This window comes from Apostichopus japonicus, chromosome 14, assembly GCF_037975245.1.
Source record: "Apostichopus japonicus isolate 1M-3 chromosome 14, ASM3797524v1, whole genome shotgun sequence".
NCBI classification, from domain to species: domain Eukaryota; kingdom Metazoa; phylum Echinodermata; class Holothuroidea; order Aspidochirotida; family Stichopodidae; genus Apostichopus; species Apostichopus japonicus.
In genome coordinates, this window is record NC_092574.1 from 18,989,184 (window position 1) to 18,999,518 (window position 10,335).

A 10,335-nucleotide genomic window follows, 5' to 3' on the forward strand; every position below is an offset into this window, starting at 1 on the left:
ACAGGGGCTGTACGCATTGCGACACGCTGGGAATACCCAATTTTGAAATCGCACTGCATGTGCATAGTTCAATCATTTAATTTGTGAATAACTGCAGACATAATGTTTTCTATAAACAGTGCGACCGAAAGACTGCCACACTTCGACGGGACCGTTGCCTATGCTTCGGGAAGGTATGTAATAAAAACAAGTTTGAAAATACACATTTGAAGCCGTTAAATTCGTCATTTTCATACGATCTTCTGCATAGTGATCTAACTGATCAAATATGACATGACAATTGCACAATGGTATAACGACCTATCAGCTTAATAGTGAATGCAAAGTCTTTTCCTTTGATGAAAACCATGTTTGTGTATGTTTGTGTATATATCATTTTTGAGTTTTCCTCCAAATATTTCGCAGTTTATACGAAATAGGCAGGACGACTCTTATGTTCAGCACAATATTTGACATGCATATAGACCATTTTGAAGGTTATGACAAAGTTTAGCAAAAATAGACTTGAAAAGAATTTACATTTCAAAGATCTGCATTACATGGTGAAAAATTATAGTCTGATACGTACACAGTAGATGTTTGTTCATGTTTCTTGTACACGTCTTTGTACATGTCCATGCTCCTCAGAAGTTGGGAAGTTTGTTGAAATACTAAGAAAGATTGCAAGTAAAATGTGTATTCCATCTTGAAGGAAAAAAAGACATTCAAATAATGGATTTTGTGGAACAGAATGTTCAGATGATCCATTTTGTCGGAAAGTTTTGAGGTAACTTAAAAAATGTCCCACTGCCTAATGGAAGTTTGTGCATCCCGTCCCCTTCTCGCTCGAATGAGGCCTCTTCAATCGCTTCTGGTTTAGTCAAACCGCATACATCATCTTTGTTGAAATCAGTATATGACAAAATCATTTAATAAAACACAATCTTTTGTTATTTATTCGTCTAAGGCAGATTTATTTTGACAGACAAGAAAGCAAACCGTGATATCCACATATCATGAGAGCAATATATGACAAGCTTCACCAAATAATTTCGCATATTCAACCAATGGAGGAAATTTAACACAAGCTTAATACACCAACGAAAGAAACCTAAAAATAACCAATTACTGAAACTGCAGTATGCAAAGTTCAGTGATAGCAAACGTAACTGTTAAATTGTCTTTGTCTGTTTAGAATGATAACGAGATTACCAAAACAAAACACGACACCATCCCTCAGGCAGGAACAAACAGGGTAAATACGGACACATCGATCCACATTCGCCAATATGAACAATATTATTTTAAAAACTACAAAGCATGAATATTTAGCGGATCCGAAAGGTTAATCGATCCTTCAGATTGGCTTAGAGTGTGCAACGTCATTTGTTTGGGAGATAACACTCTGCAGTAGGGGAGTTGCTGCTATTCTCAAAATAGAGGAGTAGTTGCTCTTTTCAATACATTAGCATACACAATACATTGACTCAACATCTATCCTCAATAACTTCAATCACAAAACTCAACATTTTAAGTCTAAGCGTAACATCATCATATGAGTTCCAATTTCTATGGTTTTACTTTGTACAATTACGAAGATTATTTACCTTCTTTGTATTGGCTTTGAAAATGCTTGGTTTCTGTGGGAAATGTTCAATCTAAGAATATGGAAGTTATAAACACGACTTCATACTGTCGTTGGTTTCAGTGTTATCACTGCAGGCTTACATTCATTTTGAAAATATCACAAGACAGAAAGGAGAAAGTGCAACTAACGCCTAATACTTATATCATGGCCATTGGGATTTTACGATGGACCTTTGATTTTACATCAAAGAGTTTGGGAGATGGATGAGTGGTAGGGTAAGGTTAGAGTGATAGGAAAGATATCAATTCGGCGATTTGGGCCCAATAGAAATCCTGGTCATGATGTTTTTAATCGAGAAATTCTCATGAGATCACCACCTTGCACTTAAATATGACAAAATTTATACAATAGGCATTTGAACGAAAAATAATCGACTGTACTGAAAATTGTCAGAAACTGGAGGAACGGTTATCAACACACTCCCCACTCTCCAAGGGCGGCGGAAGCACTTTTAATCTGGGGGGGGGGGCACCGACATCAAAGGGCACTTTGCAGAAATTCGATTGGACTGAGGCAGCCTTATATTTAGTACCCTTTATAACTCTTATTGTATTATCTTATTTGTGTATACACATCACTCCATCAACGCCCCCCCCCCCCCTCTCAAGGAAAATATGCATACTAGCACTGCAATATCCAATGTGCAAATTGGGAAACAAGGAACAAGTTTTCTTTTGAGACAAAATGAGGTGAAATCATGCTAGTTGCTAATGTAGGAATCTTCCGAATTAGAGTATATTTCTTGTTAATATCTTAACAATTTTTTTCCATTCGAAATAGCTTTGAGTTTGACCCACAGAAATTCATTAAAAGTCAGGGGCGTAGCCAGGATTTGCAAAGTTGTATGCACGACTATCTGAGCGGAGCGCCACCATCGGTTGGCGCGAAGCGTACTAGAAAATTTTTGGTTTTACAAACCCTCAGATGGCCGGAAACGGCCCTTCCCGAGTGTTCATTCTGGTTCCCTGGCCTCTTGCTAACTTGAGACACCTCAATTTTTATGTAGAAAATGGGCACATTTTTAACGTGGGGAAAAGTGGGGGGCACGTGCCCTCTGTGCCCCCCGGTTCCGCCGCCCTTGCCACTCTCCTCTACGGCAATCACCATCACTGGCATTTTATTCGACTTTGCTAAAAAGTTAAACAAACTTTGATAATTGAACGTCTGACTTTCATGCTTGAGGTTTTTCGCTACTTTACAAAACGATTCGAATAGCAAGTGCAAGATTGGAATGTTATTAAAAGGTTAATTTAGTAAAATTATTTTCTTTCCCTAAAATTAACAAGGACACATGTTGACGAAGCATTATTTGACATCGACGGCTGTATTATCACACACCTTTTGCCACATTCCGTTTTAATATATTCAAAAGCAAACTTAGCAAATTCTTCATATCGATTTAGGCCAAAATATGGTGATCTTTTCGTACCCGGAAGCTCCACCGTCCATAAACATCGCAGGAATACTTCCATTGCGTTCAGCTGCATCCAGCTCTGCCAGAGTTCGTTTAGCAAAGTGACTCAACAGGTGGTATTGCTCTTGTGAAACACCTTGGAAGAAGTTATCGTGCGGGTTAGAAGGGTCAAGCAGTAGTGGTCGCTGTTTCCTTATTTTCTGTGGAATATCGGCTAAAGAGTAGAAATCATCCCAATAGACGCAAATACTCTGTGGTTGTTCAACCATGTTAAGGAATCTTCTAAACGCGTTGAGAAGATCCTGACTTCCATAACTTGACTCTTCATCTTCCGCAGCACGTGCCCCGAGGTATTCCATGATGGAGGATTTTCCTTTCAAATTTATAGAATGTTGAATTCCCCAGTACTTTGCTAAGCGAGACATAGCGTGTGAAAAGGCACTGTGTTTCTTCTCAAAGGCAACTGCACACTCCGAGACAGAAGTACTGAAGTCCTCTTTCTTATCTACGTTTGGACCAGCAATATGTTTCAGATAGTAAAGGACATTTGCCAGTTGGTTTTCCGCCACCGTGTTATAACCTTCTCTGAAGTATTTATTGACCATATTGACGGTTGCGATTAAATCAACGTCAACCCCGTTCACTTTCAGTTTAATGGCATGCGAACCCTCTTGAACGTTACTGTCCAATCTAACCAACGCGTTCACTATTCTTCTTTTGGCGTTTGTAAATGGAGGCATTTCATCGTTTAAGAAAACATGTAAATCTAAATCCATCTTTAATCCAAGAGACGTTTTCTTGGCATAACTTCCCAGAGGTACTACGCGTTCAACAGAGAGACCATGCGTGGCTTGAAGGACACGTTGTATCATATCAGTTGCTTGACCAGCTTTGTCCAGCAAATTTTGGTTTGGCGCCAAGCCGTCCGCAAACTTACGTAAATACTTGCTCAATGACATGATGATTGGAATATATCCTACGGAGACAACGCAGATAGAATTACTTTATTTTATTTTATTTAAGGACTCATGGATGTGCTTTTGCCGGGTTGTATTCTGTATCCACTGATATCTGTGAGTACATGATAATTAACAAACTGTACACATTTTTTCGTGGCGTTCGTAAAGTCTGTACCCACCACGGGTATGGTATAACCATGTCGGTGTTATGTAACTATAAAATAGTAATTACCATATGGCTTCAAAAATGAAATGAGCTGAGTAAACTAAGTATAAAAAAAGGCAACCTACCGATTTAAGTTATGAAATATCACGTTCGAATAATATTCAGCTGAAGGGAGTTCCTCTCTAACTTCTTGTGTCCCTTAAATGTCTCAGCAGGTTATTTCAATGGAGTAAAAATTTATCGTTAAAGTACATGTTATCGATACAACCCAATTGCTTGCCAAAGAACCAATGATGATGTTCCTTCCACACTCTCTTCATTACATGTCATAAATTAGAATACATCACGCGTAGATTATCATAATCTCATCATATCAGATTATAAGCAACAAAAACGGACTGTACTTGGGACACTGGGAATACCCAATTTTGAAACCGCACTGTACAAAGTTCAATCATTTAATTATGTGAATAACTGCAGACTCAACTTTGTATAAACAGTACGATCGAAAGATTGCCACCCTTCGCTGGGGCCGTTGCCTACGTGACCGGACAAATACCCCCCAGACAAATACCCCCCGGACGATTACCCCCAGACAATAACCCCCCGGACGATTACCACCCGGACAGATACCCCCGGGACAAATACCATCCCGGACAACTACCCCCCAGGACAACTACCACCCGGACAGAAACCCCCCGGACAATTACCCCCGAGGACAAAAACCCCCCGGACAAGTACCCACCCGGACAACTACCCCCTCGGACGAATACCCCCTAGACAATTACCCCCCTAGACAATTACCCCCCCCGGATGAATAACCCCCGGACGAATATACCCCTGGACATATGCCGTTAACTTTAGGAGACGGATACAGCGACGGATACGCCCGTCTTTTTTCGAGTTTAGTTTCCCGCGGGCCTCAACATATACACTGGTCCCTCGGGCAACTCCGAGAGCATATTTACAATTGGGTCAGGGTGACGGTTAAACTGGCACCACTAGGTCGTCGTGTGCCCTGGCCCTTATAACCTCCTCCCGATTTTTAAAAAGATTCGAGCTTTTCATATATAAGCCCCCAAAACTCCTGGATAGGGTTTGACAATGGACCGAGGCCCGGGGGTTGGGTTGGGAATTGCTCACTGCTGGTAGTAACCAGGGGCGTATCCAGGATTTTCTAACCCGGGGGGGCGCGAATTACTATCTAAGCGGAGCGCCACCATCGGTTGGCGCGGAGCGTAAAAGAAAATTTCAGGTTTTGATACCCCCTAGATCACCGGAAATGGCACTTCTCGGGCTTGAAAATGAGCAACCAGATGTACACTTTTGCCTGAGAACCAAGTATTTCCCAATATTTTTTTTTCCATCCATAACCTTTTTGAAGATTGTAACCAGTCACACATCATGTTCGACCTCATTGCATGTCCTGTTGATCATTGCTTTTGTAGGTGATTCTACGTCACGGCCCACAATATCCGAAAGCCCCACTTTTCAAAGTTTAAAGCCCATTATTTGTTCAGAATTTGAAAATTCACATTTCTCGTGAAGAAAATCATATCAAAACATATCCATAATGTTGCACAAAATTCAATCTATGGATAACCAATATAGAAAAACCTCCTTCAACCCCTAACAGACCGGTCAAAATTGCTACGAGTAGAGGGAAGTATGATGAAGAATGTTGGTCAGGAAGTTTTCGAAAATTCAGACACAGTTAATTTATTGGTGTACAAATATTACAACCTCTTATAACGGCAATTATAAAACTTCGTTGAAGGAAATGAAAAATAGCAGATATTTCCGATATCAGATATTTCGAAACCGAACACTACACACATAGGCGTAGGAGGCGGGGCTGCAGCCCCCCCCCCCCCAACCAAACTTGTTCCCCTGAAAATTCGGGCAATATGCTGAGAATAAATGAATAGTTTAAAAATGATCTCCTTGGTAATTAAAATAAAGTTCTAGGCTTGGCAGACTAATTCGCCATTACTACTGTAAAAGAGAGTTTTGACATAATTGGACCTGTATGCTTTTTCTCCATCTACATAAGACATTTCGTTGTTTACATTAGCATCCTGCGGATGACTGCGCAACTTTCACGGACCGTACGGTACACGATGCCATGCGATGTAATGACCTATGCTTGCTTATATGATATTGTATGTATGTATGTATGTATGTATGTATGTATGTATGTGTGTATGTATGTATGTATGTATGTATGTATGTATATGTGATCTTCCCGCAAGCAGGAACTCGCGAAAGAAGCCATGGAGGCTTATAGACTCGCAAGCTGACCGAAGCCAATCTCTCCGCACACATCCATTTAACGTCCATGTCGGGAAGTTGTTATTGAACAACACTCTTGCCAGACGACACACCTTGCTGTCGGCGGGGAATCGAACCGGGGATCTCATGACTGGGAGACGCCGGCGTTAACCACTAGGCTATACACTCCGCCTATTGACATTAACATGTTGAACGCGCGCTGCGCGCGCGAAAAATTTTGGTTATATTTTTCGGGCAAGTCGTTACAGCCCCCAAATCCAATTGGCTCCTACGCCTTTGACTACACACATAGACAGTTTTGAGGCTGTTCATTCTTGAACATGCATTTTCATGCTCACTGATATTATGTGATGTTTGCTCTTTGCTTTACAAATTCGAACAGGCGTGTAGCGAGTAATTTGCCAACGGAAGGGCGAAGCCTGTAGGCAAACTATCTAAGCGAAGCGCCACCATGGTTTGGCGCGAAGCGTACAAGAAAATTTTGGCCGAAAAAGCCTCCCAGATCGCTGGAAATGACACTTCCCAGGCCTTGTAAGTTGCATTTAAGCATTGTCTATTTTTAAATTACTAGCGATATCATAGGGAAAATTTTCTCGGGGGGGGGGGGGCGGTCGCCCCTTCCCGAAATGCGTCATGTTCCCCGACGACTCGGTCGAGTTCAAGACCAGCCACAGTTGGTTCCATTGCACAATTGAACAATTGTTCAAGGCGTCCATACACACACACGCGTTATGCTAGACCATATATAGTATATATATATAGATACATTAGTGAGAGAGGAAAAATGGAAACGTCAACTAGAGCACCAATGGTGCAGAAGCTCATACCTTTTCGAGCTTAAAAATGTAGGGCCTACAAAACTTTATGGCCCACCAAATTTCCGGCCATTTTTCAGATTCCACCAATTTTGGGCGCATGAGGGATACCCCCCCCCCCTCCGTTAGCAGAATACTGGCCACACCACTGGCTATAATTCCTATTTTCCCCCTTTAAATCCTGTTTTACCCACTCTCTCAAACAATACCACTGACCTACCCTATTAAACTTTCTCCCCTCTACCTGAGCAGACTTGAAGTATGGAACGCGAAAAGGGCAACCGTATTTCGTTGCCTAAACTAAGTTTGTTTCGTTGCCTAAACTAAGTTTGTTGCTGTCTAAACTAAAGCTGTTGCTGCTAGTTTACCATGTTGCTGTTGTTCGTTGATGTCTAAACTTACGTTGATGTCTAAAGTCACGTTGACGACTAAACGCGCCTTAATGTCTAAACTCACGTTGATTTATAAACCTTACGGTTGATGTCTAAACTCACGTTGATGTCTAAAACTTTCGTTGCTAATTTAACTTACGGTTGATGTCTAAACTCACGTTGATGTCTACACTTTCGTTGCTATCTAAAGTTCCGTTGTGAACACATTGTGAACGAACATCATTCTTTCTTTTCAAAAAAATTATAACAATCAACCGCAAGTTGCTTCCGTGCAGTGCTAACAACATATCTATTACAGAGATTTTCATGCTAAATACAGCCAATGATGTTTTCTCAAATTTCCCGAGATTTGTTTGGTTAATAGTCCCTTACCCATTGTCTGCAAACATGCTTGCATCTTCAGTGCTCAATGAACGCAAAGTATGATGGTTTAACTATGTAACGCGAAAAAGGGGGGGGGGGGGGGTAATCGTTAATGTCATGCCGGATTTGTAGCAACAGCCATGTAAATATCCTTAACAACCTGATTTGTCGAAAAAAATCACGTTGTTAACGATATTTACATGATAGTTGATACAACTCCGAGGACGTTATTTACATTTATATTGTTAATGTCATATTTGAATAATTGTTTTATCACAGAAAGTTATGAGTTGAGACAATCTATGAATTTTGCAGGAAGCTACCACAACATCTCTGATACTGAAAAGGAATTTAAATCTCACAGTATGTTTTGTTCTCTCCATATTGAGAGTTGATAATGTAAAATGTGCATTTATACCACAGTTATTTCTTCGTTGCAAACTTGCGTTAAGTTTTCCGGTCCCTTTGACCACGTGCTTCAAGTCATGATTCTGGTGCAACACTAATTTGTGTGCATAAACTACTGCAGTCATACATCGTCAAAAGTAGTCATTGAAGTTTCGACATTGCGTAAAAATGTTATTTAAATACTATAATTTTCGTGGAGTTGGTTGTTTCCAAATACTGAAAAGCATCCAGGGTAAATGTTGGATCAGTTGCTCTATGGTTGGATGTAGTCTGCGCTTCGTGAGTAACAAGAGGGGCACAGTATTGAAGTACGAAACCCGCCAAGCAAGTTCATTTTGTAACACCAATCCAGTTCGGAGTTTCGATTTGCGAAATGGATTGTGTTGTAAATGGAATATACACAAACCTCGCTCAGCATTGTTAAGAATTTTAGACCAAAAAACCCGCTAACATGTTATGCAAGAAACGAATCATCCAAGATACACTCGAGTTTTGACTAAGGCTATGTGTTGTAGGTAAGGTGATATGATCTTTTCTCCACAAATTTTCAGGATATGCGCATGTGCAGTTGAAACTCCGAGGTTTGAACAGGCCTAATACAAATTGCGTGGAATTTAGCGAGATATGCACACTACATTTGCGGGGATATTTGAAGAGTTGGGGTAGCTGGTGAAATCGCTGCAGGTCAAAGCATCGAGGTACTATATGGCACTGGATGGCATCCGCCATATATATATATATTGTGTAGAGAATTCACAAAGTACAGGCAGTGATAAGATCGAATCTTCTCAACTATAAACACTAGTAAAAGTATAGGTCATATAATAAACGCAATTGGTGTTCGATCGGGACGAAAAGATTTGTCTTTAGTAATATTACTGTCATTCGTTTTACTTGATTGCCGACATTCACAACATATCCAGACATCATGTAATGGTTCAATAATTCAATTTTAAGTACAGTATTTTATGCTGGCATTTTGTCTCGACACTCGTTTTACTTGATTACCGACATTCCCAGATTATCTCTACACATTGTTGGTGGCGCTCAATGAAATCAGTTTAAAAATGCAGTATTTTTATGCTGGTACTTTGTCTAGACACTCGACGTTTTACTTGATTGCCAACATTCACAACATATCCAGACATCATGTAATGGTTCAATAATTCAATTTTAAGTACAGTATTTTATGCTGGCATTTTGTCTCGACACTCGTTTTACTTGATTACCCGACGACATTCCCAGATTATCTCTACACATTGTTGGAGGGGCTCAATGAAATCAGTTTAAAAATGCAGTATTTTTATGCTGGTACTTTGTCTAGACACTCGACGTTGTACTTGATTTCCGACATTCACAGCGTATATGCATAGCCTATAAGTATAACATTATAACATTTTAAAAGTTGTTTACCGTGCAGCCTCCTATTCGTATGAGTTGTACTAACGCACATGTTATCTGATAGGCTGGCTGTGGGAGATACGGTAGCTTATAAAACAAGGTTTCCACAAGTTTGCGTTTGGTGACTCCAAATGGACTTGGACCTCCAAGACCCCTATTGTTTTTGGTGCAGGTGTGTATAGCCACGTACAATAGACTGACCTGTGTTTATTTAATGTATCAAAATGGTGGTTCGGGCCATTTCTATAGTAACAGCTAGTTCTGCTTATACTAACACCCTTCTAGTGTACTGAAGTCATCGAAACCTCAATGCATTTTGCATTCTGGTTTACATTACGCGGTTGAGCAATTTTGAACAGCGCCGATAGCAACAACGTAAGTTTAGACAATGACGTATGTTTAGACAACGGAAGTTAAAATAACAACGTGAGTTTGAGCAACAACGTGGTAAAACAGCAGCAACAACTTTAGTTTAGACTGCAACAAACTTAGTTTAGA

At 40.3% G+C, this 10,335-nt stretch overlaps 1 protein-coding gene across 1 annotated transcript; it reads right to left on the reverse strand.

The window, feature by feature from the left end:
• Positions 1-3,016: 3,016 nt before the first annotated feature.
• On the reverse strand, positions 3,017-4,000 carry LOC139980091 (2'-5'-oligoadenylate synthase 2-like). The gene has a single exon (XM_071991467.1). It carries the CDS (start codon positions 3,998-4,000, stop codon positions 3,017-3,019), a length of 984 nt encoding a protein of 327 aa, XP_071847568.1.
• Between the last annotated feature and the right edge of the window lie 6,335 nt (positions 4,001-10,335).

Coding starts and splice junctions, on each gene's coding strand:
- LOC139980091 (XM_071991467.1), bottom strand. CDS start 4,000: ATGTCATTGAGCAAGTATTTACGTAAGTTTGCGGACGGCTTGGCGCCA.